The sequence below is a fragment of the Platalea leucorodia genome (assembly GCF_965183815.1).
Source record: "Platalea leucorodia genome assembly, chromosome: 17".
Lineage (NCBI taxonomy): Eukaryota > Metazoa > Chordata > Aves > Pelecaniformes > Threskiornithidae > Platalea > Platalea leucorodia.
The window spans coordinates 7,188,101-7,215,430 of record NC_138839.1 but is presented as its reverse complement, the minus strand read 5'-3'; the positions used below and the strand labels follow the sequence as shown (position 1 = coordinate 7,215,430).

Sequence of the window (27,330 nt, the reverse complement as noted above, 5' to 3'; positions counted from 1 at the left end):
GCGTTTTTAGCTGAGATGGCTGCCTTGAATTTGTGTGTGCGCTCTCCCGTGAGCTCTGTGCCCCTGTATCTAGCAGCGAGGCCGGTTCCCCGGATGCTGTCTCTGGAGCTTTTTGAAGAGTAAATACTGTTGCTTTTTTGGTAGATCTCCGCTCTGACCTCTCTTTCTGTTGCTCCGCTGTTTCTCCGAGCCAGCGAGAGCTGGTTAGCTCAGCAAGGCGCAGCTCTGCTTGTTGACGTGCCGAGTCTCTCCTTGTCCCTGCAGTACCGGGTGTGGAATACACACATATTCCATATCCAAACCAACTGTGCGGAGAGCAGGCTTTCTGCTGTGGACATACTCTGTTTTTTTTCCCTTGATTTTCCTCCCAGGTCCAATCGCTATGCGAGTAGGGAGCAGAATTGGGAGCTGGAGCCGTCTGATTTCAAGCGTGTCGTTATTAGGCCAGCCAGGGTTTGATCTGTGTTGGTTAACCCCAGACACTGGAAACTTGCTTCCCCTGGAAATCATCTCATTTCATCTCTCTGTCCTCAAAAATGGCTGAAAAAGCTTGTCCTGCAGCACCGCCTCTGGGTCTTAAATCCTTATTATTGCTTCTCCTTTGTTTGCATTTTGTCTGTCTCTGGTTTTGCTGAGGTTAGACCTTTTTTTGTTTTCTTTCACTGCCTGCCTTTCGTTAATGAGACATTTTTATGGTTCTTCAGCATTCCGGGTGCTTTTGTAAAGTGCAGTTTAAAAGTATACGCTCTTAATGCAACAAATGCTGCCTTTCTGCAGATGTCCGAGGGGACCAAAACTGGAACATTTCCCAGTTTTTGTTTATTCCTGCTGTTTGCCGGGAAGCAAACCGTGCCGTGGGGAAAGGGGGCAGCCGGGAGAGAGCAGCAGGGTGCCTGGCCGCACTTTGAACCCCGGGGAGGGCAGAGGGATGGCGGAGGCGGCTGGCGCTCTGCCCGGCTGCAGCACTCCAGCCGAGACGGGACAGCCTCCGCGGCACCCTTCCCTCCTCTCGGTGTGGGGCAGAGGGTTGGAGCCCGTGGGGCAGAATGAGGCGCCTGCTCTGGGCTGGCTGCAGCCAGCTGCTGCCCCGGGAAGCCGGGCTCCACGCTCGCAAGCTGTCTGCGGCTGCTGCGGCGGCCACCCCGTGGCCCCCGGCTCTTCTGGCCACCTCCGGCTCCTCGCCCAGCGCGTCCACGGGGCTCCTCCAGCACCCGGCCCCGGGGCGCGGGGCCCCTCGCCGCTGGGGCTCGCAGTTCAATGTGCCCCCCAGCGCCCAGTTCGTGGCCCGGCCCGTGGGGGTCTGCTCCATGATGAAACTGCCCGTTCAGGCGTCGGCAGAAGGACTGGACGCAGCTTTCGTCGGTGTCCCTCTAGACACGGGCACGTCCAACCGGCCCGGAGCCAGCTAAGGGCTAGCCACGGTGCCAGGGAGGCCGGTGCTTTGCTCCGGCCATCCGGCACGGCTCTCCTCCCGCGAGAGGAGCGCTGGATGCGCGGTGCTGGCATCGGGAACCGCCCAGCAGCTTTCCCTGGCCGCGCTCTCTCCCCAGGTTCGGTCCGCGCCAGATCCGGGCCGAGTCGGTGATGGTGAGGAGGTACAACGCCAGCACCGGGGCAGCGCCTTTCGACTCCCTGCAGGTAGCTGACATCGGGGACGTGAACGTGAACCTCTACAACCTGCCCGACAGCTGCCGCCTCATCCGTGAGTCCTACCAGAAGATAGCGGCCTCCGGCTGCGTGCCCCTCACCTTGGGTAAGGACCTGCGTCTCCCTGCCCTGCCGCCGCGTCCCTGCTCATCCAAACTCCCTCTCCTCCTCCCTGAACACGGTAGAAGGTGAGCGATGCATCTGTCCCCTGCACGAGGCCTTGCAGTATATCACGGGTAAATTTACAGGCTGAAATTGCTGCCATCAATGATGCGTTGTGTCAAAAACGAGGGTGGGTCAGCCGAGAGACTGTTCCAGCGCTCCCTAGCAAGCGCAGCCTGAAGCTCGACTGTAAATACAGTCAGGGATGTGCTTTTTGCGTCCTGCTGAGCAGGACCCAGAGCAAGAGCACAGTTTGTGTCCCTCTGGAAAGCTTCGGGCTTGAGCGAGCGCCTGGCAGCGTGCTGCTTTGCACGAGGCGCAATTTGGGCGCGCATTCAAGTTTCCAGCCGTCGCAGCTTGGCATCGCTAAATGAAGCGAGTGTATAGAGTAATGAGGGGCAAGTTATCAGTTACGGCGTCCTCAGAAGTGACTCAAGCGCCTATTTATAAGCTCGGTCAAGGGTCCTGCTCCACAGGCTGCCCCTGCCAGCAGTTGTGCGTCTCTGGTCCTCCCAAGGAGGGAAGAGGAGCGAGGAAACAACCTGCACCCGGGAGCCTCAGGTTTTCCTTTGGGAATGAAGCTCTGGGGTGTCTAAACAAGTGCAGGATAAATGCAAGGGGGGCAAAAATCACCTGGGAACAAACGTAACGAGCGCTGAGCGCCTCTGGCAGTGTGTTACACCCTCTTCCCTGTCCTGTTGCAGGTGGAGATCACACCGTAACGTACCCCATCCTGCAGGCCGTGGCAGAAAAGTAAGTTTCTGACCTGGAGATGTAGAATAAGGACCTGGGAAGGAGCCTTCGGAAGGCTGGACAAGGCTGTGCACGGGATGGGGACTAACGTGGCCACCCTGTCTCGCCTAGGCACGGTCCCGTGGGACTGGTGCACGTGGACGCTCACACCGACACCGGCGACAGGGCCCTGGGGGAGAAGATCTACCACGGGACCCCGTTCCGGCGCTGCGTGGAGGAAAGGCTGCTGGACTGCAGCCGCGTGGTCCAGATTGGCATCCGCGGCTCCTCCTATGACCCCGATCCTTACAAGTACTGCCGGGACCAGGTAAGCTCAGCTGCAGGTGTGCGCCGAGGGCTGCTTCCTTTCCCTGCCGTTAATATTCCCATGTGGTTCATATTCCCTTAGCTTCAGCAGGAAAAGCAGTCTCTCTTCTGCATCTTGTCCCACGTCCGTGGCTTAGCCCGCAGCACAAGCGCTCCCGGCGCACGGAGCCGTTAGCTGAGCGGAGAATAAGAAAGTGGGGGTGAGCGGAGGGTGCTTCGAGGTGCACCTCTGCAGCTTGGCCCTAGGATGAGGATTTATCCCGGCAGAAATCCCCGGCGGGGCAGGGGATGGCTCCGCTTTGCCTGCCTTGCCCTGGGCCGGTGCTTGCGTGTCCGTGTGCCCGCAGGGTTTCCGAGTGGTCCCGGCTGAAGAGTGCTGGAGCAAATCCCTGGTGCCGCTGATGGGAGAGGTGAGGAAGCAGATGGGGGACAAGCCGGTGTACCTCAGTTTCGATATCGATGGACTAGATCCCGCGTACGCCCCGGGCACCGGGACGCCGGAGATAGCCGGGCTCACGCCTGCGCAGGTAAGGGGACGCGGCTTCATTTCCCGGTGGGAAGGGGACGTTTTTGCTCCCATTAAAGGAGGTCGTGCCACCAGCGCAGCAAAGCAAAGCGTTAGGGAGACCAGGGAGCGTTTCCTAGAGATAATGAGGAAAGGAAAGGTTAAACTGATGTGATTTGGTCTGTACAGGCTGGGTTTCCTTAGCTGCACGAGGGGAAAGCAGAGCCCTGACCAGTCCGCTAGGTCAGATGTGTTTCTTGATCCCAAATCTGTTTTCTTCCTAGGCTTTGGAGATCATTCGGGGCTGCAAAGGACTGAACGTAGTGGGATGCGACCTTGTCGAAGTCGCGCCGATGTACGACGTCTCCGGTGAGTCTAAAGACGAGCGAGAGTAAGCCGTCTGCCTGGCAGAGGCGGCTGATGGCCGTGGGTGAAGGCGGTTGGGCGTTCATGGTGTGGTTTTTTTCCCCCCCTTTTTGTTTTTTCTTAGGTAACACAGCCCTCCTGGGGGCAAACCTGCTGTTTGAGATGCTGTGCGTTCTCCCCGGAGTGAAGACAATGTGAGGGCAGCTCCCGCCTGCCCCAGGGGCGACGCAGCTCCGGCCTCGGCCGAGGCTTTCCGTGTCCCGTTCCCCTCGACCGGCCGCAGCGACCGTGGGCCTTGCAGTAAGGAATAAATGCCATTTACCACTAGAAAAGGTAATTTCAAGCTGATAAAGTGGAGGCAGCAAATGGGTTTGAACAGCCCGTTTACTGGCGTCCGTAGCTTTTGAGCTTGCCTGGGAAAAGATGAGGCTAATGGTGCTGCGCCTCTGCTCTCCCAGCTGGAATTACTCACCTGGCTCAGCGGGGCTCGTGGCAAAGCTGGCGCTGGTAAAAGGTTTCTTTAAGAAACAGCAGCAGGACAAGGAACGGAGAGGAAGGGAGGGGGCCGAAGGCGGCCTGGGGCTCGCTCTGAGAGCTCGGGGATATTTGAAGTTCCTGCTGGGGATAACCAGGCATCTCCTGGGGCAGGAGGGGATTTACTGCCCCTGGGATTTCCGAGCTGACGCGGAGGTGTGGTCGGTTTGTACACGGAAACACAGAGCCACCTCGTCACACGTTAAAATAGTTTATTTTGGTTGCGAATCTGTAATCGTCTTAAAACAAAATGACATCAGTGCCTGTTCACAAATACAAAAACAAAAAACCAAACCAAACCAAAAATAAAAAAGACAAGTTTGCCAAATAAGTTAATTCCCCGCCCCCCCAGTATCAAAAGTGCAAAATATGGACCTAGTTTTCAGTCCTACTTCTCAGGCTGCGTTAGTGTCCGAGTTCCTGGCAGGCTTTCGGTGAAGGGCAGAGCGGAGGCCGGCGGCCGCGGACGGCTGCTGCCCACCGCGCTCGGTACGGGGAGGAGTTTCGGTACAACCTTTAGACTGGGGGCCTGCGTCCCTTTGCTTCAGCTTCTGAGCGGCGCGCGATCGCTCGGATTTCACTAGAACAGTGCGCTAGGCCTGGATTGCCTCAATCTTTGGATTACCAACCACCACGTGCGTAAGTGAATCGTTTCGCTGATGATACGGTACGGTACGGGTCGAGCACCGCGGGAGGCGGCAGGTTAGAAAATTATCGGGGGGTGCCGGCTAGTGACTGCGAGAGGGCGGACAGACCGCAGGCGTACGCAGCCTCCGACCACGCTCTTCCACAAGAAGGCAAGCAGCCGGTGCTCCCCGGTGGACACTAAAGCTAACTGAATGAGGGGTTTAGAACAGTTTGGCGTTTGCTTCAGCCCGTGAAAGAAGTTTTTCTGTAAAACAGCGACACAAGCCGAGCTAAAACCTGGTTTAAAAGCAGCAAAGGGCAGAGTTAAAGCTCAACAGGAGCTGTGCTCCTGTCCAGCCACAGCCAGCAAGGGTGGACTGCTGCAAGCACTCCTTAAACAAAGCTCAGTCTAACAGGGGAGGTTACCTGTGCTAAAAACAACATTTAAAAACCGATTCCAGCGGGCGTGCAGCACACGAGCTGTACTTTGAAGGCCATAAGGCCCTCTCTTCTTACTTGGGGCAGGGCTGAATTCCCTCGCTGTAGCACAACTAGGCACTTTTTTAATGCGTCAAGGATTTTCTTCTGGTTTCTGACTAGCTGAAGAGACAGCAGAGACCCAGAGAGTATTCTTTTCTGCTTTTGCAAACATTTAAGAAGTTACGCGGAGCTTTCCACAGGGCTACAACCTTATTCTAGCCACGTCCTGCACGGCAAGCCGCGGGAAAAGCACGCGAGTGCTACGGCGATGGCTCCAGCCAGATGAAAATGAAGTCTAGCAGCGTCGGGCCAGCGTTTCGTTCCCCCTCCCGCTCTGTTTCAGCGGTATGTACGCGCCTCGGAGCTCTTTGGCAGGGAGAAGACCTCGCCTTCCTTCCTTCCCTCTACTCTAGTGCCTCACTCATGCAGCAGCACAAGCTCAGAGTCCGCTGAGCTACAATTGAGTAACCTCACATAGGGTCAGTTGGTAGCATCGTAGCCTTTATTTGGAAGTACATTATACACGGTGTGCGAGATACCTGTGGGGGTCGAAGCACGCCAATCTGCTCCCAGGGCAGGGAGGAAGGCAGCAAGCCAAGGGTTTGCGAGCAAACTAGGTCGTGTAGGCAGTAAAAGGACTCGAGCATTCCCAGATTTTGTATGGGATCGGCAGCTAGCCCAGAGATTGGCATAGTTATTCCTACTAACTGGCTGCTCCGCTAAGATGGTAACTAAGGTGGCAAGGGCTGAGTGAGCTTTTAATTAACGCCACGTGCTCGACCAGGCGCTCTACCGTCAGGTTCAGAGCTCTACGGCAAAGCCGCCCCGCTCAGCGCCCCGTGCTTCGGCTTGGGTCCCGCGCAGAGCGGCGGGAGGAGGCCCGGCAAGTACCAGCCCGGGCGCCGGCGTCTGCCCCGCAGCAGTGAAAAGGAAGCGCGGGCGCTGCAGGATTTCAGTCCCGGCCGCAAAGAGAAACGCTGCTGCTTTGCTTTATCGCTTGAGGAGCGGAAAGCGGCTGCGCGTCTGCCGCTCGCCTTCCTTCCGCCTTACCAAGGGCCACCCGTTCCCCCCGCGGCGCTGAAAGCGGCTGTTGGCGCGCTGCTAGAGCAAAGCATAAACCAAACTCTGTGCTTTAGGACTGTTCTAGCTTCACGCAGACCTATGAGTTCAAACAGAGAAAAAAACCCTATGCAAACAAACGAAAAACCAAGGCAGCAGCCTGCGTGTTGAGAAACAAAGGTTTGTGGCAAGAAGGAAACGGGCGAGAGGCTGAAACCAAGCATCTTGAACCCACGCCTAAACCAAAAGGAGTTTCACACGTAAGCGACGGTCTGATGATACAGCACTTCTGGGGCAACATTTCAAGAATACAATCATTGAAGAGTTAGGTTCCTTGATACAAAGAAAGGTTGGTTTGTACTACAGATGTAAGGGTGTTGGAAAGGAGCCTGGACCGACTCCCTAGCAGCTAGGTAGAGTTTCTTGTACACATCTACTGGCTCATAGCAGCTCACGCCTACAATCTGAGGACACAGTTAAAGTTATGGCTCTAGGATACATCGTCTAAAATCGACAGAAGCAGAAAGGCATCTGGAAAATCAATGTGACATTTAAATGGCTCAACACACCTTTACAGCGTTTACGGCCGTGCAAAACCCCTTCCCTCCCCGGTTACGGTTTAGCCGGTGAAGCTGCACGTGGAACTATGACACGAGGAGCACGAAACATGCAGATCGCCTACTAGCCCGCACCACAGGTGAGTCCCAGCTACAGGTTTGCTACGAGGGAGACGCTCCCGCCCATACTCTAGATCACTTACCACGGGGAAAGCCGATAAGTATGACGGCCTGGTGGGAGGAGGCCTTTCGGAAGGGCAGGGCCTGGGAGGGTCTGCAGGGTCTTGCCAGTGTTACACCATGCACCACGGGCTAAGCACACGGGGAAGGGGAGAGAGAACCACGACCCGACCTGCGTCACCGGCCGCGTTCGGTCCGGACCCGGTCACCGCGGCAGAGAAGTCACGGGTTTTTCTTCAATCGAGGTAAAACGAGAGATGGAACGGGGGTGACTTGGGAAGCAGATGCGGCAGGACAAGAAGGGAAAAAGAAAAACAGACTTCTTGGCTCTTCGGTAGTACAGCATCCGAACGCACGAAGGAGTCGGTGGAGGGAATTTCAGTGCGCTTGGCTGCGCTCCCGGGCTCCAGACGCGGGGAGATATTTTCTAGTCGCCGGCCCTAGGAGAGTTCATCTAAAACCTAAGGTCCATTTGTCACGCTTGTTGGTGTATTCCTGGAAAGAGCTGTCCCTTGTCGTCTTCATAAAAAGTTTGTCCGTTAGAATCTCTTTAAAATCCCTCAGTCTAGCGCGGGCCACGAGGGGATATAGAACCTCTGTAAGGAACCCTCTAGGAGGCGTTCCATCCAAAAGGACAATTTGTGTAATTTGTTTTTAATGGATCTAGAGCCCGGGCTGCAGGAGGATTTCCCTCTGGCTTCCGTGTGTAGCGAGGAATCGTAATCCTCGCACAATCCCGGGGTTCCCCCCTCATCCCCCGATCTGTGAGGCTTAAAGAGGCAGAAGTATTTCTTGTGGCCGTTCAGAGCCAGGACATAGCCCGTGTAGTCACGCTCGAGGAAATGCTTGTCGTACTGGTTCGGGATGGGGGCCGCATCCTGCGCAAACTCTAACAGGTACTCCAGCCACTCTCGGTGCTTGTCCAGGTTGAGGAAGGAGAAATGAAGAGAGCTGCTCCTGGGGGAAGAGCAGAGGAGAAGCAGGATTAGCACGTCTCCCGAGTCAGGCCGGATTCCTGCCGGACAGGTAAGCATTGGTAACCAAGGGCAGGCGCAGAGCTGTGTGGCCACAGCTCCTTTTTTAACCCAGTTCAGTGCAGGTGACAATTCCCTAGCGTGCAGCACTGCTGTGCACTCTGTTTGTTGAACTGCGGGTACAGCCACAGCAGCAGCAGCGCCACGGAGTACGGCCGGGAAAGGCCGCTTGGCTTTCGGCGGCTCGTTGCAGCTGCTTTGCTCGCCAGAAGCGTTCCCTCCTGGCAATCGAGCCAACACCGCTCCGACCTTGTCATCACAGCGGCATTACACAAGTTGTTAAAAGAGGAAGAGAAACGCGGGAGAGGGCCCCAGCCTACCCTGTGAAGGTGTAGACTTCCAGGGCAAACTTCTGGAGGAGGAGAGTTTTGGTCGAGTTGGACAGGATCAAGACCACGTTCATGTGTCCCGGCCTCAGGCGTACCAAGTTGCTGTTATAGTTGATGTCCGTTAGCTCAGTCACCTCGACGAAGCCCTTTTTGGGAATCCTGCTGCAATGAAACGGGGAACGAGTGAAAGGGGAGCGCGGGACCGGGAGTGACTGAGGATGGAGAAACTGTGAACTTGTTCCCTGCCTCCTTACGCTGTGCCCTGTAGCTGGAGCCAGTTTAATCGGTGCAACCACCAGACTTGGATCTTTCTCAACAAGTCAGGCCTTTACCTTTCCCCCGAGGATGTTGTCTGGGCAAAACTCGGTGGGAATCGCCTAATAATTAAGTTTGTGCGCCCCTGTCCCTGCTGGCCCGGGTCCTGGCTAGGCACCGCTCCTACACGCCTCGCTGTGCCCGTGCCGCCCCGCGCAATGACTGCGCTACGTCCGCGCCACCCTGGCACCTCTCTGCCGTCCACCTGATGCTCTCTGCGCGCTCTCTCTGCGCAACGCTCCCCAAGCAATGCTTCGTCAGAAACCATTTCTGGAGAAATTAGAGAGGGAACCTGTTACTCTCTTTGCTGAAGCTCGCGTCGTTCTTCTCGGTCTTTGCGGTGGTTTCTTCTTTCTCAGAGGGAGGAGAGTCCCTTGTATCGCTCGAATCGCTGCAAAGGAAGATTATCTCGTGTGTGTTTAAGGCACCAGATTGGATTGAGGTGCTATTGGCTGGACCGTAAGATCCCCTAGGCCATTTTGGCGTGCGCTCACCTGAAAGCCTGAACAATAACGGTGCCAAAGAGAATGAAGAGCGCAGAGAAGAGCAGGGACAGCAGCGGCATCATTTCTCGCCTGAGGGGAAGATTTGCAAACAGCAATCAGTCTGTGAGTTGCACAGTTTCTGCTCAAATTTCAGTTCCTGTCTACCTCAAGTAAGACCGTGCAGTTTCCCCAGAAACTCGGCTCGTTTCCTGGGGTCCTAAAGATGATTAAGATTTTGAGCACTGTCCTGCTCCCACCCAAAAGGAGGAGAACAAAAATGGATCCATTTTAGAATCATAGAATCGTTAAGGTTGGAAAAGACCCTTAAGATCATCGAGTCCAACCCTTAACCTATCACTGCCAAGGCCACCACTAAACCATGTCCCCAAACACCACGTCTACCCATCTTTTAAATACCTCCAGGGATGGAGACTCAGCCCCTGCCCTGGGCAGCCTGGGCCAGGGCCTGACAGCCCTTTCGGTGAAGAAGTTTTTCCCAATATCCAACCCAAACCTGCCCTGGGGCAGCTTGAGGCCGTTTCCCCTTATCCGATCCCTTGTTCCTGGGGAGAAGAGACCGACCCCCCCGGCTCCAGCCTCCTTTCAGGCCGTTGCAGAGAACGATGAGGGCTCCCCTCAGCCTCCTCTTCTCCAGGCTGAGCCCCCCCAGCTCCCCCAGCCGCTCCTCCCCAGCCTTGTGCTCCAGCCCCTGCCCCAGCCTCGCTGCCCTGCTCTGGCCACGCTCCAGCCCCTCCATGGCCGCCTTGGGGTGCGGGGCCCAGCGCTGAGCACAGCATTCGAGGGGCGGCCTCCCCAGTGCCCAGCGCAGGGGCACCATCACCTCCCTGCTCCTGCTGGCCACACTGTTCCTGATACAAGCCAGGGTGCCATTGGCCCTCTTGGCCACCTGAGCACACTGCTGGCTCATGTTCAGGTGGCTCTCAACCAACCCCCTCCCTCCCAGGTCCTTTTCAGCCTTCCTTTTTTTTATTTTAAAATAAGGTGACAGGGAAGTGGTGAAAACCAACAATGGATGCGTGTTTTCAGAAGTGTAATGTCCCCACTGAGCCTCAAGGCTGAAGTACCCGGTACTCGAGGCAGAAGGTAACGGCGCTGCGGTGTCAGCGCTCTTCACCTAAATCTCCAGAGAATACAGGCACCTCTGTGTTTTGGTACGTTCTCAATTCCTGTTAGTAAGAACCCAGTTCTGCTACGTATCTGAACAAGATAACAGCAATCCTGCTCCCTGTCGAGACTTGTTAACACCCCATCCGTACCAGTTACTATGAAACAAACTGTCCCAGCAGTCCGAGATATAGTCCAGCATGGAGTAGAGCCATCGGATAAGGAACATCTGTTTAAAGAGAAAAAAGAAAAAAGCCAATGACAAACCCGCTATCCAGGACCCTGATAGGACTCCCACCCCTTAACCAGACCCCTGGGCCGAATCAGCTTTGGAGCATGCCACGAGCTCCCTTCCGTGAGTGAGTAAACCTTTAGGAGTCTTGCCTTGGTATTTTAAAATATAATTAATGCCCGCAACGGGACTGGCCAAACAGGTAACGCGGTTGTTAGGCAGCTGGGAAGGCCGTGCACTTACGGGAGCGAGTTCGTCATTCAAGTCTGCCAGGACGGTCTCTGAAGAGAGAAGGCCAGGGTCTGTCCTCAGCTGCTCCAGGAGATCCAGGAGGATGAAGTTGTCTTCTTTGCTGCCTTGCCAGGCCTCCTCCAAGGTTTTATAGGCGATCTTCCCTGCGTTATTGCGTCTCTCCAAAATGACCACCTGGACGAGCCAATAACATGGCAGATGTCAGAGAGGAAGGTACTTTTTACTAGACAGAGGTTATGCTTCAAATCACTGCCCAGAATTAGGTGTCAGATCAAGGTATAGCATCCTACATGAAGTGATGTGAATTAGAATGACAGATGAAAAGAAGAAGGGCGGGGGGGAAAAAAAAAGGAAACCCTCACAGCTGATTTTCCCCGATACTTCTCCTCATCCATCAGCAAGGCATCCGCAAATTCTGGCTGCCGATCATTATAGATGTGCACAAACTTCAGCGTGTCTTTTGTGTTGGCCACAGCAAAAGTCAAAAAAGCCTCGTAAGCCTCAGCAAACTTATCGCCTTCTCCAGTAAGTAAGACCACGCAGTGCCTAGGCAACACAACAAGACGGAGGATTAAGAGCCATTCTGGGTGCGAGAGGAAACGACCACCCCCTTTCCGCTAGCCAGAAGGATCCTGGAGAGCCAGAAACCTATCAGACAATGCAGATGCCCAGCATGATCCGATGCAGTCATTTCCCTTCTCCCTCAGAATCAAACACAAGGTGGCTTTAGGAGCAGCCCCAGAGCCTCGGGGAACAAAATGTGGGGACGTGTCGCCCGCGGAGCCTTACTTTCGCTGACGGTGAGACTTCTTCACAGGACACAGCTCCTGGAACAGCCTCTGGTTGGTGAGTCTGGCCACCATGAGGAACTTATTCTGGGAAAGGAAGTCGTCAATGAGCTGCTTCTTCATATCTCGTGCCTGGTGAGGACAAAGAAAGCAGAGGTCAGAACTGAGCAGGATGAGGAGAGTAAAGCCGTTGCGACAGACTTCTCCTCTGCAGCCTGGGGAAGGCTGCCAGCCATCACGGTCCTCGCTGAAATCACCCGAGAGGTTTTGAGGCCCCGAGATGGAGAAGCTACCCGCAGCCACCCTTCTCAAAAGGTCCGATGCTGTAGCTGAAGCCTCCCGAGCCTCTTCCCTCCTAATGCTCGCCCTCTGCCGAAGCCTGAGTTTCTGCTGAGAACGAACGCTCTTTACTCTGAAATGCGCCACCGACCGACCCCTCGTCGCAAGCTCGGTCAGAAAACCCCAGCGTCTGTTTCACATAAGCCCTCGGAGAGGGCTCTGAGCAATACCTGCACAACATCAGCGGGCCTGTCGATGTGCTCCTTGAAGATCATCATGGTGGGAGTGTAGACGTTGATGTTGTACTGACTGGACAACTCTTCAGTGCCTCGGAGTCCGACGTACACATAACCAAAGGAGAAGTAATCGCGGTACGCAAAGGCAGTCAGCTGGAGGGGAAGAAAGCACCAGCGCGTGTTTACGTTAGAGAGCAAACAACATTTTCTCCCCCGAGTGCCTTGCCTCGAGAACACCTCCCGCTGTTTAAAAGTCATTGGGCGTGCGCCGCCAGAGGTAAAAGCCCTTCCTCTCCCTTGCTGAACTGCAGTTTGCAGTCTCTTGGTCATCGTACAGAGAGCCCCCGTGGATCCACAGCTTCATTTTACAACCTGACATTCTGCACGGTAGCAGGGGTTTCTTAGGAAATGGGCTTTCCGGTAACCCAAATTAGACGTGCCGCAAAATTCTCTTGTTACCAATAAATGTTGGTATGTGCCTCTGTTGCTGCTCCCTCGGAAACCCACCCGCACCTTTGCGTTCACTAAGGGCACACCCGTGGCAGGCCAGAGAACCGATCCCCTAATGAAGTCGGTCATCTGGCCGTGCCGTTTTCAACCGAGACAAATCGACTTGTTCTCTCAGGACCGGTCAGGAGTATTTAGAGGTGTCAGCCCACCTCTGCTCACAGCAATATCGCCTTTTCTGTTGGAACTTATTAGCAAGTCAACAATGCAGCGACAGAAATCCCATTACCTTGTATAGTAACGGCACAACTGGCATGTGATCAAATAGAAGGACGTGGGGCTTGTTTTCTTTCTTCCAGTTGGAGAGAAAGCGGATGTAGTTTTTATCTGTAATCTGTAAATAGAATCAGCACATTAGTTTGACCTCAGAGCTGTTAGGCACATGCAGTGCTGTATGATCAGGTGCCTGAATGAGAACCGAGTCTGGAAAAGCTGCCCAGGTGTTAGAGAGAGCAGACTGTGGGTTGGTCTTTCCGATGGGTATGCCTGATCTGTGCTTTCTTGACACAGGAAATTAATCAAAGCCATCAGTCTCAATCCCCACAGCCCTCTTAGTTATTGCATCCTCTGCCGATGCTGTTTCCAGTCAATGCTGGTGCCACTTTCAGTCTCACAACTGTTCATGGGGGTTGTATGCTTTATATCTAGTGGGAAGCCAAGGGTTAACAGGCACCTGTGAGCTCCATCAAACCTGCTCTGTTTCAGCTGAGGCACCTCTTTGACCTAGAGGAAGGAGATAAAAGGGAGATCACAGCTCGTTTAGGGGCCTGAAGGGAGAGGAGAGCTGACTGCTAGCTCTGTTTTTGAGAAAAGCCTGGCTGCAGGAGGTGAAACAGCTGCTTTAGCTGCAGAACAGGACAGCGGACCCTGCTTTTGGGGCACGAACTCAAATTCCTGGAGGACAGCAGGTCAAGAGTCCATTGGGAATGGTGGCCCTCACTGAAGACCCGGAGGGAAAACGAGGTGAGCTGAACAAGGCTCCGGGCGGAGGACAGGCAGGTGAGAGCGCTGCAGGGGCTGACCCGGCTTCATGGCACTGAAAGGGGAGGTGGGTGCTTTAGGACTCTGCCAAAAATAACTGAGCAAGGCCGAAATGTAGGAATTTTTTATCTAGTAGGAGGTTTTACCTATAACTTTGAAAGGGCTCGCACTGCCGGCTCCAGTTTCAAAGGTCTGAATCAAAACTGGACGGAACAAACAACGGGTCTCTCTGTGGGTGAGTTTTAGCAGACAGTGCCTACATGGAGTTAGTGAGTGGTTCTTCATTTGCTGGATGAATCCCCGAGAAAGGAGAAGGGAAGTGAAATCCAGCAGGCACAGATTCCTAACCTAGGGGTAGCTTTCGCGCAGCTGTGGGGTATTAGAGCTGGGAGAGCAGCAGGCACGCAAAGCTGCTGGTGTAACTGCGTCGTAGCGGGATTAGCCCTTTCGCAAGGAGAAGCGTTACGGAGCCGCCTTGCGCGATGGCTTCCGACAGCTCCAGGGTTTGTAGCTGTAATTACAGCTCTCAAACCGCTTCGCTTCACCACCCTCGGTCGGATCTTCTCGCGTTCGTGACACAGATCAGCTCGGGGGCTGAATTAAACAGATTAGCCACCGAAACGGCTAAGGAGAGATGAATATCCAGGCAGACATGAGAAGCAGCATATGACACTCTTACTAGAGCGTACCTTTTCGACGAGATTCCCCGGCAGAAGGTTCTCCACAAATTGCCGCAGGTTTTCTCGAACGACGGCGTTGTGGAAGAAGGTGATTTTCCCGTTAATGAGCCCTAGTAGGGACGGCGTGCTGTGCGCACCTAGGTGATGGGCGAGGCGCCTTTCGTACCCAGCGTGAACGACTCCGATTCCCACTCCTGAAAAAGGAGAGCGGGTTCATGTGAAAGATCACAGATGACCCAAAATGCACAGTAGAAAATCAAGGTTGAAGACCTGTTCCCTTGCCCAGCATCCTGCTTGGGGGTTAATCACACAATACTCCCTCCAAACTCTGTACTTTCCTCCTCTTCCAGTCTCCTGAAAATTGTATTTAAAACTCATAGCTTTATCTAGGGGGAGAGAGAGAACACACTGTCTTCTTTTGTCCTGTCCACCGGTAATTCCTGTGTGACATTAAAACCTCAAGGAGAAAAATCTTAGTAAGCCTTTGCCTCCTGCTGTCTGTCAAGTTTGTGTTTTTCTGGAAGCGCACACAGACAACATCTGCAGGGCAAACGAGGAAGCTGGGGCTGGAAGGGCGAGTACAAAATACCTCCTTGGCTTCCAAATGCGTTCAGTGAGTCTCAAAACTTCACTGTATGGTAGCGGCCCTCAAGTTGAGGATGTGTTCTGCAGGGATGTTTGCTAATCAAAGCCATCCAAGCGCAGGATGAAGAGGAATGTGGCACTTACGCTGGTGGCCTAAACTCGTGGTGGTGCCATCGGCCCTCGGCCACGCCATCGTTTATCATCATTGGCGTTGCACTAAGCCACTAGCTGTACGGTCAGGAGAAAAGGCAGCTTGCCCTTGTGATCTACGGGACTAGTTTTTTCCTCATTTCTAACACGTAGCCTCATCGATTATGGGGTTAGTAATATTTGGGAAAGCATTAGGATAAATCCCTGAGGAAATCTACAGGTTAAACTCAGTCCTCCAAAGCCGAAGGCGATCGCCGCAGCCTCGCAGAGCGAGGGACGCGCGTGTAGCCTAAACGGCCTCATCCTTACCCAGCGCCTCCAATTCCTGAGCGACTTCCTTCCACACAGGCTCGATGTGGATGCAGCTGAAACACCAGTCCGAGGTTATTTTAATGAGGTAAGGTTTCTTGAAACTCTCTGGCACGATTTCGTTGATGTAGTGGGAAAAATGGAGCAAATACTTCTCGTCGGAGGTGTCGCGCCTCTCCGAATTAAAGGGGAAATGGAAGAAGGACTCATCAAAATAGAAGCCTTCGTGGAAGTGGTGGAACTGGCGATGCTGGTGCTGAGAGTAGCCCTGGCTTTCCCCGGCATCTCCGTAGCGATCAAAGTTTGCTCTCTTTTCCTCGTTGGACAGAATCTGGGAAGGAAATGATAGAAGAATGGTCTCCTAAAACTGTGAGGGGGAACTGCCCTGACGATAATCCCTTAGCAAGTAACTGCAACCGCGTAAGGACGGGCTACGAGGGAACGTGCGGCCTTTGCTGTGCGTTGGAGGCATAAATATTCTGGAAAAGGGAACTATCGCATCGCCTCCAGGCTCGCTGTGGTAAATAAGGGTAAAAAAAGGCCAAAGCCCAAAGAAAAGGAGCCTGTAAATCAAGACTGCTGTACCCATTTCTGATGCCAATTGCTCCTTGGGCCTGAACGTCGCGCCCGCTGAGCATTAATGCTCTTTTTCTGGAGCGGCTTTTGCTGGCATCTGCTTGAACATTGAGGGTTTTCTCAGCGCATCGGAAAGCACCAAAAGTTTTACTGAGCAACCAGAAGCCCCACAGAGAAACTGCGTTTTTCAGCTGGGAGATGAGGATTCGCTTTATTTCCATGAGCTCAGCTCGCTCACCGTGGAAGGATTGGGTCAGCCGCCGCAAACTGGGGCAGCCGATTTCGCGAGCCGTGCCAGAGCAATGTGCAAATAACTACTTATGCAAAGAATAATTTGAAGTGACTCAAGGCCTGCAGTGATTAACATGGCTTACATCGCCTCCAAAATGCTTATTATGTACGTGTGACACGGACAAGACAGCCGCCTGGCTGTGTGGGGCTCGGCGAGTACCTGCTCCTCCCTCGTTTGAGCCTTTTCAGCAAGAACAAGGGCAGACCCATAGCAAAATATTTGCAACAGAAGCCACGCTGGTGTCATCCAGCGGCTCTGTCGAGAAAGCAGAGGAAACTTTTCTGGCCAGTAGCATCCACCTCCACAGGGTTGAGCACCTTTCCCGTGTAGATGTGTGCAAAAAAGCACAAAGCTGAGTATGGAAAAATAAGGTCGCTTAACTTTTAACAACAGCAGAAGTTTAGCAAGAAGAGCGTGTTACCTCGTAGGCCTTACTAATCTGGATGAATTTGTCTTCTGCTCCCGGGTCCTTGTTTTTGTCTGGGTGCCTGCGGGGCAGAACCGGAGGAAAAGGGGGTCAGCAGTTCCCTGGGGGGGCACGGCAAGCGGTCGGCCTCCGTTCAGAGGCGAGCAGGACATGGACAGTTAGGGCGCATGGCGGCATTCCTTGAGGCTGAGATCAGATTTTATGCCCGGCGCGTGCTCTCCGACCCCAAACCCCATCCCAGAATGCGGCGTCGGGACGCGGGCTGTGTGCCCGCAGACCCGTCCCTCCAGCTGATCCGTCGCCGACAGCCCGAGCCCAGGACAAGGGAGCGTGTATCTTTCCTACCCGCTACAGCGATCCATCCCTCAGCTGCTGCCCTACATATCTACCGGGTTCCTCCCATCAAATACCTCCCGTCACAGCTCTCGGGGACATCTCAGGCAAAACTAGGCAGGCTCTAAAAGCTCCGGGTGAGGCTATTCTCTGAGGCAACGCTCCTCAGCACACACCGCTGAAGCGAGGGGCACGGCATTTGCGGATCCAACGCGTTTCCCCTCGGCACAGGGCTTGAGTTGCCCCTGGACATGGATGTACCAAACCGAGACCTGGATGCCGGCATATTAAATGTTCCTAATTGAGTCAGGGAGAACTTTTCCCCACCGTAGCCAGACTGCGGGAGGGTTTTACAGCGTGGATTGCTGGCGTGAAGGTGCCTGCGAGGTTTCAGGATGGCCCTTGGCCTGCGAGGGAGACCCGGAGCTCGTTTCTGAGTGCCCGCTGAGCCTCGCCTGGCACGGACAGCCAGGCGCGGGGGCTAATGCCACCGCCCAGCAGCGGTACCCGCGCCTCGCAGCACAGCGGCCTAGCTCTGCCAACCGAGAGGACGCGAAACGACACCGTCTGCGCGTCCCCCCGTGTCCGTGTGTCCGTCCCAGAGAGATCAGAGCCCGGGGGAAGGCCGGGGCGGAGGGGGCTGGCACGTACCATTCGCGGGCGAGCCGCTTGTAGGCCTTCTTGATGTCGGCCTGGCTGGAGCTCCGGCCGACCCCCAGGACGCGGTACGGGTCGAAATCCCCCGCCGCGGCCTGCGCTCCCAGGGCCGCCAGCAGCAGGGCGGCGGTCCAGGCCAGGCCCGCCCGCCCCAGCTCCATGGCTCCGGCGGAGGCTCGGCGGCGGGGGACGGGACGGGACGGACCCCGGCGCTGAGGGGAGGCGGCGGGGGCCGCGGACGGGCCGCCCTCACCCACCCTGCGCCGCCGCTTCCGGCGCGCCCGCCCCGCCGTCACCATAGAGACGGCGCCGCTTCCGGTCAGCGAGGCGGGCGGCTAGAGCGGCGGCGGCGCCATGGAGGAGGCGCAGCGGCGGGCCCTGAGGCGCGGGCGGGCGCGGCTGGTGGCGGCGCTGAGGGTGTCCCCGCTCTGGGACCCGCTGGAGGAGCGAGGCCTCTTCACCCGGCCCATGGTGGAGGAGCTGCAGGTGGGATGGGGCGTCCCCCCCTCAGGACTGGGGACAGTCCCCGGGGGCGGCCCCCCTGTCCCCGCCTCAGTCGCGGGGACGGGCCCGAGGGAGGGCCCTGTGTCCCCTCAGCCACGGTGACAGGCCTGGGGGGTGGCCCCCGTGTCCACTCAGGCCCGACGGAAGCTCCCGTGTCCCTTCAGCCCAGTGATAGCCCCAAGGGAGGCCCCTGTGTCCCCTGAGCCCAGTGACAGCCCCAAGGGAGGCCCCTGTGTCCCCTCAGCCCAGTGACAGCCCCAAGGGAGGCCCCTGTGTCCCCTGAGCCCAGTGACAGCCCCAAGGGAGACCCCCCCATCCCCTCATTCTGGTGACAGGCCTGGAGGGTTGCCCTTGTCCCTTCCCACCCCAAGCCCTGCCCCCATCTCCTTGTCCCTTCTTGTCCCCTGCCCCAGCTGGTGCCAGGTACAGGGGTTTCTCCTTGCATCCCCATCCCAACCTGGTGAGAGGCTTAAGCAGCCCCTATCTCCCCTTTCTGTTACTGGTGACAGCCCTGGGGGTGTTTTACTTTGTCCCACGCACTGGTGACAAGTTTGGGACTGCCTGTTTGTCCCCTGGGGCCAGGCTGGGGGTGCTCCCTCCTCCCTCTCTCTCCAAGCCCTGCAGTGGGCTGCAGCTGCCTGTCTCAGCGGCAGCAGCAGGGCTTTGTGGCTGGAGGGGGGTCTGGGCCGGGGTTCGGGTGGCTGCTGGGGATCTCTGTGACTGTGTCCGCTGGGTCTTGGTCTCGTTCGCCCCGCGTAAAGGTGCTCGATGCAGATCCCCGCGTTTCCCCTCTCTGGGTGCCGGTTGGAAGGGCTGGCTGGGCAGAGCGCCTCGGCTCGAAGTGAACACGCGTTGTCCTGGGCTTTCCTCCTCTGCAGAGCGCCGGCAGCCGAGGAGAGCAAGCCCGGCAGCTGGTCATCGACCTGGAGACACGAGGAAAACAGGCTTTTCCTATATTTCTCTCGATCCTGCGGGACACCGGGCAGGGCGACCTCGCGGACATGCTGATCGAGGAGTGCGAATGCCTGCCGGCGCCGCTGCAGCTGGTAGACCTGAGGCCCGTTGAGCTGGACTTACGTGGAGAAAAGCACAATAAAAGTAAGTGTTAATGGCATGATTATTTTCTGGGCAAACAGCAGTGTGGGGAGTGGCAGCTGGGATCCCTCTCGGTGTGGGTCATAGTCTGTGAAGTTCTGGTTTTTATTATCCTGGAGCGTGGCTCGTAGAGGTGACTCCGCAGAGCTGTTGGAAGAATGTCAGGCTTTCCAGTAGTGGAAGCTTTTAAGCTCCAGCTGTGTGCCCATGCTGTTAGGAGCTTTGTTCTCTGTATTTTTGCACTCAGCCTCTGTGGTACCTTGGTGAAAAGTGATTTTGTCGTGTCCTTGTCACCTTGCGCTCCGCTGAATCTGCATGCAGATACAGCTCGTGCGGTCGTAAGGAGAAACTTTAGTCTGTCAAACCCTGAAAAGGGGAAAAAGGTCGCGATGTCGTATCTCAGCCTCACAGCAGGGTCGCTGCGACAGGCGGCTGTGGGTTCAGGTCCCTCTGGGGACCCTGAGTTGGTTACTTGTAGCATGAAATCGGAAAGGGGAGAAGGTAAGACCCGACTGTCCCCTGTCGTTACAGACGTGAAGTTTCCTGAACGTTTGTCCATCCCAGTCCAAGCGGAGAGTGAAAGACCTCGAACGCCTCCCGTGCCAGCCCAGGGTAAGCCACGTCCCAGGCTGCTCCAGAGAGACGGGGTGCCGAATGCTCGTTCACAGCGTGCGGCGGGGTGGGAAGAGGGAATTCGTACGTGTCGCCGATGTGCCGCAGGCGACAGGGCGAGATTGACCGTAATTCCAGAAGGAACGGGTATAACATCTCATCATGGAGCGCAGAGAGCTAAATACCGTGTCTCTGTTGTGTGTTGTAGGTTCGGCTGTTGACAAGAGGACCCACGATCTGGTTAGTATTTGGTTAGGCCAAACGTGTTCCCTGTGAAGCAAAGGCTCGTGGGTGGCTACCGGGAAATAGCCCTGGGACAGCCGGGTTTTGCTTCTTGTTATTGGAGCAATCGCTCCATGGCTGATGCCGGCCTAACGGGGCTGATAAGCTCGGTGGAGGTCAATCGTTAGCCAGCTCCCCCTTAGGACTGCCCTAGCTGTAGCACAAATAACATCGCGTAGAGCTAAAGGTTGTGCTTAAACAGTTTCCAGCAAGGCAACTGGTAATTTCCTAAGGCACCAGCTTGTGTGTTGCCTGCGAAGCGGTGTTTAGACTTCGTAATTGTAGCGTTGAGGAACAGAAGCCAGGAAAACAATAAGGAACGCGTGCGGCGCGCTTTGGCGCGCTGGGAGACACGCAGGGAGCGAGCGTTGTGAGTACGGCAGCGGGTGTGTCTGGAGTTGTCTTCCGACAGCCTGCGGGTGTCTGACGCGGAGCGCGTAGTTTGGCTGCCTGTGCGCGAGGCTCGTATCGATGCAGGTGTTTGGGTAGCTCTCGTAAAATTCCTGCAGTGCCGTCATCGACGGTAAAGCTGAGTCTCCAGGAGATTTATCTACCTGTTTGCTTGGCTCCTTGTGCGGGCTCTCGTGGTGAGGTTTGACAGCAATGCCTAAAAAAACTCGTGGAAACTTCGACTTGCCATTGGAGACACTGCAGGTAAAGAAGCAGCCGGTTCTCCACAAAGGCGGTCCCCGATTTGGCAGGTTGTGTTGTGTTCCCTGACTGCTGATAACAATGTGCGTGTGGACAACGGATGCTTTTGCGTCCCTAGGCCTAGAGAAATGAAAAAGCTGTGAAACGAGCTACTTTAAGGACTTTTGTTCCTTGTTGGTGTTGCGTCCCGCTGGATTAGCCAGCGAGCGCTCCAAATAAGAGGGTGTTTAATTGCGACCTGTGCCTGCCAGGTTTACGAGCTGAAAGCGGATCCGTGCGGACACTGCCTGATCCTCAACAACGTCAACTTCAGTACAGACTCGAATCTGTCGCGTCGAGCCGGCTCCGACGTGGACTGCGAGAAGCTGGAGAAGCGCTTCAAGGGCTTGGGCTTCAACGTCCTGACTTGGCGGGATCTCAAAGCTCAGGTGAGGCCGGCCACGTCCAGCTAACGCAAGGGATGAGAGGCGAGCCCCCAGAAGCGTGTTACGGGACGCACCCCCATGTTGGCAGCAAGCTGAAAGCCCCAGCCTGCGCTGCACAAAGAAATAATCAACCCGACATCCTCTTGTTTTGTTGTCGTGCTGCAATTGCAGGAGAAAGGACTTGGCACACTTTCACCCTTCTGCCTGAACTTTGATTCCTGGTTGTGATTTGTAGGGAAATTGGTGAGGCTGTGTTTCTGTGATCGCTCTGACAGCCTCTGCGTCGCGTGCAGCCGGCGGCGTGATTTGCCTGTCTGTACAGGCCTCAGCTGTTACTCGAAGCGGCGAGGGGAGCTCAGTCATCCAGAGCGGCCGCTGAAAGTAAACTGAGGTTCTCTGCTCACCCACCGGCCCCTAATCAGCAGCAGCGTGTTTCAGTGGATAAACCCCCTGGAAGGTTTATGGTTTACATTGCTGCGTTGTAAAGAACGCAGCGAGGAGAGAAATCTCTGTAATTAAAGCAGCTGATGTTAAATAAGGGCAGAACTGCAGAAATACTCGCTGTCTGCTGATGGGTTTTGCCACCTGTATGTGGGGCGCGTGTTATCCCGCGGCAGAAAGATCGACTGGATCCTTCTGAGCGGTGCAGCTGTGATAGACTGATGAGAGCAGGGCCCGGCAGTAATCTGTGGCCGAGGTACCATTTGGAAAACTCTTACCGTGACGTTTTCTATGTAGGACATGATTTCAGAGCTGCAGAAGCTGGCGCAGCGGGACCACGGGGCCTTGGACTGCTGCATCGTGGTGATCCTTTCCCATGGTTGTCAGGTGGGTTGGTCGCGCCTCTCCCTTTGCTCGTTGGACAGGTTGCCTGCGCGGGAAGGGGTTAATTCCCTGCGCTACGGGCTCACGCAGAGTGGGAGGGAAACGGTCTGGTGCTTTGCAGAGTTACGCTCTCTCCAGTGTAGCCTGGGCCGGCGTGGCCTCTGGGCCAGCGTTCTCCGTGTCGGAAGTTGGGGTGTATAATTCAGAACCGAATGGTGGGCAGAGAGCGGAGGGAGGCAGCGCTAACGCTCACACCGTGCTCGTTTAGTCCTTCCTGTTTCTCCAGCTCTGACCCGGGAGATGCTATTAGTCGTAAAGCCTATTTATCGCAAGGCCTCGAAGGAGGAGGAGAGGAGAGCAGTTGTTAGGAAAACGGTGTGTATTGTGTGCCCGCTGTCCCAGAGGATGAACCCCGTCGCTGGAGGAGGCGGGATAGGAGTTGGATAATACGGGGAGTCGGATTGCTGGGTTTTAGTGTGTTTCAAACGACTCCCGGGCGTTCCCTGGCCCTGGCGCGGCACGCGCATTTGCACAAACGCGAGGAAGCGAGATTTGTTCTGGTAACTTCAGGTTGCAAAGCACCCGATCGGGAACGGGCTCCCTCGGAACCGGCCTCACCTTCCGCGTTACTAGCTCCCGGATTTTCCTCTTGCAGACGAGCCATATTCAGTTTCCCGGAGGCATTTACGGAACGGATGGAAAAGCCATTCCAATAGAAAAGATTGTGAACTATTTCAATGGGTCCAATTGCCCGAGTTTGAGAGGAAAACCCAAACTCTTCTTCATCCAGGCCTGTGGTGGAGGTGAATCTTTGTTTTAGCTCCCGAAGCGAATCAGCTGTTGGGTGTAAGCAGGCTTTGGAGTTGCGGTTAGGCTTCGGCTTCTCGTCCTCTTTTTGTTCGTCGCCTGCTTCTCCGGCTGTCTTCTTTTACTCTCGGCCACACATTCTTACTGCTAGCAGGGGTCGAGTCTGAGGGCTCGGACAGGAGCCTCTCGTAGGAGGGCAGTGCCGATTTGCCTGCGCTGGCACAGTTTTACTGCGCGGTAGGGAGATGCGGGACGGAAGGAGGGGAGGAATTGCAGCGCACGGCCAGGCAGCGCATGCCGGCCGGCTGCTCCAGGTCTTCAGCCACGAGGTTGGTGGGGAAGCACGGACCGAGGGCATTCATGTGAATCGCCTGATGGCTCCAACTCAACCAGCGCAGCTGAAGAGCCAAAAAGCTTTGTTTCCTTGGAGGGCCTTTAATTTCCCCCTCCCCCCCCCATCTTTTCTTCACGAAGGGTGTACAACTGTTGAATGCTTGGGTACAATAATTTTTGAGGATTGTCTTCTTGCCGCTTGTTGCAGAACAAAAAGATCAAGGCTTTGTAGTGGACTGCGATTCACCCAGCGACGAAGCTCCTGGAGGTTCTTTAGAATCGGATGCGACTCCTTTCCAGACTCCGTCGGGTAACGTGGACGAGCCGGACGCCGTAGCCAGTTTGCCCACGCCCAGTGACATCTTGGTCTGCTACTCAACTTTCCCAGGTGAGGTAGCCCGTGCGAATCCTTCGCCAGGTACAGGGGAAGTAGCAAAAAAGTTGGAGCTTCGTGGCCAAAGCCGGGGGCAGTTAGAGGCAACCGGCTCCGTTGGAGACGGCACCCAGGGAGCGGCAGTAACTCGGGGAGAGGAGAACGTAAGACTGGCTTTAGCAGTGATGTTCTCATTCTTTCTTTGAAGGTTTTGTCTCCTGGAGGGAGGTGTCGAGGGGCTCGTGGTACGTGGAGATGCTGGACAGCGTGCTGGAGCAATATGCCCATTCGGAAGACCTGCTGAACATGTTACTGCGGGTAAATGTCTTTTTTTTTCCTGCTTTTTGTAGTCACGATGAAGGAAATACAGCAGCAAGCAGTCAGGGCATGGAGGCCTACACTTAAAAAAGGAATGACGATATTGAGCGTTCAGATTATGGATTGGCTCGTTGGAGGTACCGTGGAGAGGTCTAATTAGGAAGCGTCTGGCCTCCTTCTGCCAAAAATCACCTCAAGGTCTCTAGCAAGAAGTAATCCTGAAACTACAGGCTTTAATCTTTGCCAAGGAAGCTGCTAAATATTGCCTAGCTTGTCCTTTCCTCGAAAGTCCGAGCTGGTGGGACTCGGGGCACCATCGTGAGCGTGCCGCCACGCGTCCGGGCAGATCACGCCCTTGAGGAGGACCTGCTGGGTCTCTCGTGCCTGGAGATCTCCACAGGTGCTCGCTCTCTTTGGCTTTTGTGTCTTCTGGAGCTCCTGTGACACCGTGGTAAGTCCTGAGGAGCATCTCGCCCTCGGGGAGGTGACGCCAGATGTTTGCGTTCACATGTCCTGGTCAGCGAGGAGCGCAACGTGCTGGGAACGCGGAACCGGTGTGGCTAATAAATGGTTTCTCTTGCGTGCCGTGTTGACTAGAGAAGATTGCCAAAGCGTGGGAGAAGCGTAGGTGCTTCCAGACACTTTTACTGTTCTCCATGAGGAGGAGAAAAGTCTCCTGTGGAGGCGGCGGGGGAGAGAAGACCTACTTTTTTTTTTTGTCGTTTTCCTGACGTCCTGGCGCTTCTTTGGCACACGGCGGCGCGGCAGCTATTGATTTTGAGGGAGTAGCGCGAGCCTCTCTCTCCGCTGGTTGGCCTTCAGCGCAAGGAGAGTGACCTTGGGGAAACGACGGGCATGTCTGGAAGAAAACGGGTGGAAAGGGAATTTGCTTTTAAGTGAACACCTGATGGGAACGAGGGAGTTGTGGCTCATGCCGAGCAGCACCTGCCACAGGCAGTGGTGGCTGGTACGGCCGGGGTTTCTTGTTCCCTCAAGTCGCCTTTGTTTTTGCTGGTGAAAATGTCTCATTTTAGGAGACGTGCCTGCTCTCCTATCCCACGGTCCCGTTCCCCGTCCTTATCGCCGTGCTTCCTGCGTGAGATCACGCCCCAACGCGCCAGTCGGAAAAGCGTCCCGCTCCTCAACCCCTCTCCTTCTGTTCTCAGGTGGGAAACGCCGTCTCCACCAAGGGGAAGTACAAGCAGATGCCGGGCTGTTTCAACTTTCTCCGTAAAAAATTCTTCTTCAAGTGCAAATGACGTGTGGGCTCTGAGGTCCCCGCCAAGCGTGAGTAGCCTCCCCGCAACCGGAGGAAATCTGCGCCCGCCGTGACTCGGCGTCGATGCTCCCGGTGGCTTACGTCTGTCTTGTCGAGATGTTTGTCTTGAGAAATGTAATCTGTGGATGCTGTCCTTGCTGTGAAATAGAGATAAGATGGAGACTGGGGCTGTGCTGAGGAGAAACGTTAGGGACGGAGCAGGGATGGGTGAAGGAAGCCCCGTTGCCGGGGTGCGTGCTGGCCCGGAGCCTCTGTGCTCGCGGAGGAGAGCACCTCGCTCGCCGCGACGGGGCCACGCTCGGCCTCCGAGAATCGTCTTTTGGTGATGATGACGTGTGTGTCCTTTGCTGCCTGGATAACTAACTGAATCGAGGTCTGGTGCTTAAGTGGAATGGAATGATTTTTCAATTGATTTTTCTAGTTTTCAATAAAACGCAACGAAAAAGGAAAAATCTTTTGCATTGCATTCCCTCGTCTGTTCCGTCTCGTGAGTGCCATTTCAGCATCTCCCAAAGACTTCTCTGAAACGGGAAGAGCAAGGAAAACCTTGCTCGAGGAATTTTTTAGCCTCCCGCTGTCACTGGTAGCGTTTGCGATGCGGCTGTGCCAGCGTACGGAGAAGGCAGCTCGCGTCCTTTCGAGGAGTCGCTCGGACGCCAAACAGGCGTTACAGTGGGAAACCGATGAGGATTCCTTCGAATATCAGAGCTGAGTTAAAGCCCTCGCTCTGATGAGCTGCTGGGGTAGCTGCGGTGACAGTTTCGGGTCAGAAACCCTGGATGCATGTGGGATTTTGGGGGGAAAGCATCCTTGGAGACCGAGGAGCTGCCCCCAGGAGGCACAGCTCGCAGTGCAGAGCCTGGACAGGGTGGAGAGCCGCGTGTGCCCGTCTTCATCGCAGGGGCGCGTTTTATGCTCTTGGGGGAAACCAGGCAAGGGTTTTGGCACTGCAAAGGCAGATCGTGGTGTGCCCCTTCGCCTCTGCGCTGCCATGGGGGTGAGGAATGCTCGCGGGTGGGATGCTCGGGGATTCACAGGGAGCCTGGGGATCTCCGCTCTGCCTTTGCAGTCGCTAGGAATTTCCACGCTCCTTTTTTTGGGAGCATTTCAGGTGCTTTGAGGCAGTTCAGCACCACCAGCAGAGCGATTCTCAGCCTGGGGTTTGGATTTAACTATTTTTTAAAGGGTGCTGGGGCTTGAGCAATGGCAAAAGGAACCAAAAACTTGCAAGAAGTGAAAATGCTCCCGAATTGCACTCCCTGCTTTGTGAAAGGACCCACCGGGGCTGCTGTGAGGGGCAGGGGCTCGGCGGAGCAAAGCCAGATGGGGGGGGACATCGCCGGGAGACCCTAAAGCCGCGTGGCCCTGAGGCAGGTTGTGCTTCGCCCAAGAAATCGGGAACAGGGGATGAGCAGGACCTTCCCCGGCCGGCGCAGGGGTGTGGGATGTGTGGCCTCCACAACAGGGGAGGTCGGGACCGGGGGGCGAAGGGGTGGCTGGGGGTGAGGAGCAGCCAGCGCGGAGTGGGACAGCTCTGGGGAGGAGGGCAGGGAGGGAACTGCCCGGCCCCAGGTGGGGGGAATTGGGAAGGGGGCTCAGGTTGAGCCAATTAGGGTGGTGCCGGGGCCTGAAAGAGCAGGGCCAGGGCCAGGGCCAGGGCGAGGAGGGCAGGAGCCGGAGAGGATCTGGTCCTTGCTCAGAGCCTGCAGCTGCCAGAGTTGCCGAGAGCGCCGGAGCTGGAGCGGCTCGTCCTTCGCGGTGAAGCTGGATGGCTCGGCTGGGAGCTGCCGCTGCCATTGCCTGCGCTGCTGGGGTAAGTGGAGCTCCGTTTCTAGGAACCGCTTGATTGCAGCATCCTGTCGGAGATCTGCCCTTTACAAGATCCTGCTATGGAAGGAGGAAGAAACTGGGAAGAAAAGATGAGAATCATGGGTTTTATTAAAAAGGAAAGAAGCAAGGTATCTGGAAACTGATTTTTAAGATGGTACAGTGGAAATGCAGCAAAGACGAACAGAAGAAAGAGGAAACAAGACAGATCCTAGGTACTGTGGGTCTCTGTGCTCTCCTTGTCCCCACAG

General features: G+C 55.7%; 3 protein-coding genes across 5 annotated transcripts; 2 read left to right on the top strand and 1 right to left on the bottom strand.

The window, feature by feature from the left end:
• The first annotated feature begins 435 nt into the window (after positions 1 to 435).
• Positions 436 to 4,476, top strand: AGMAT (agmatinase (putative)). The gene is made up of 7 exons (XM_082329197.1): positions 436 to 1,405; positions 1,551 to 1,753; positions 2,514 to 2,562; positions 2,674 to 2,869; positions 3,216 to 3,395; positions 3,658 to 3,742; positions 3,864 to 4,476. The coding sequence occupies exons 1-7, from the start codon at positions 1,047 to 1,049 to the stop codon at positions 3,935 to 3,937; spliced, it is 1,146 nt and encodes a 381-aa protein (XP_082185323.1). The 5' UTR covers positions 436 to 1,046; the 3' UTR covers positions 3,938 to 4,476.
• A 125-nt stretch (positions 4,477 to 4,601) lies between these two features.
• DNAJC16 (DnaJ heat shock protein family (Hsp40) member C16) lies at positions 4,602 to 17,971 on the bottom strand. 3 transcript variants are annotated; one of them, XM_082329195.1, is made up of 14 exons: positions 17,743 to 17,971; positions 16,753 to 16,819; positions 15,464 to 15,794; positions 14,429 to 14,613; positions 12,988 to 13,092; positions 12,246 to 12,404; positions 11,738 to 11,868; positions 11,311 to 11,494; positions 10,940 to 11,122; positions 10,617 to 10,693; positions 9,349 to 9,429; positions 9,147 to 9,245; positions 8,531 to 8,698; positions 4,602 to 8,133 (listed from the first exon to the last, which is right to left on the bottom strand). In XM_082329195.1, the coding sequence occupies exons 1-14, from the start codon at positions 17,907 to 17,909 to the stop codon at positions 7,737 to 7,739; spliced, it is 2,334 nt and encodes a 777-aa protein (XP_082185321.1). In that variant the 5' UTR covers positions 17,910 to 17,971; the 3' UTR covers positions 4,602 to 7,736. The 3 variants fall into 3 exon arrangements, with proteins under 3 accessions (XP_082185321.1, XP_082185320.1, XP_082185322.1); XM_082329194.1 differs by having other exon boundaries at positions 4,603 to 8,133; positions 8,531 to 8,701; XM_082329196.1 differs by lacking the exon at positions 16,753 to 16,819 and having other exon boundaries at positions 4,603 to 8,133; positions 8,531 to 8,701; positions 17,743 to 17,817.
• A 110-nt stretch (positions 17,972 to 18,081) lies between these two features.
• CASP9 (caspase 9) lies at positions 18,082 to 25,677 on the top strand. Its single transcript, XM_082329068.1, has 10 exons — positions 18,082 to 18,234; positions 19,131 to 19,350; positions 19,879 to 19,959; positions 20,168 to 20,199; positions 21,144 to 21,320; positions 22,056 to 22,145; positions 22,798 to 22,945; positions 23,491 to 23,670; positions 23,864 to 23,973; positions 25,140 to 25,677. The coding sequence occupies exons 1-10, from the start codon at positions 18,103 to 18,105 to the stop codon at positions 25,230 to 25,232; spliced, it is 1,263 nt and encodes a 420-aa protein (XP_082185194.1). The 5' UTR covers positions 18,082 to 18,102; the 3' UTR covers positions 25,233 to 25,677.
• The last annotated feature ends 1,653 nt before the right edge of the window (positions 25,678 to 27,330 follow it).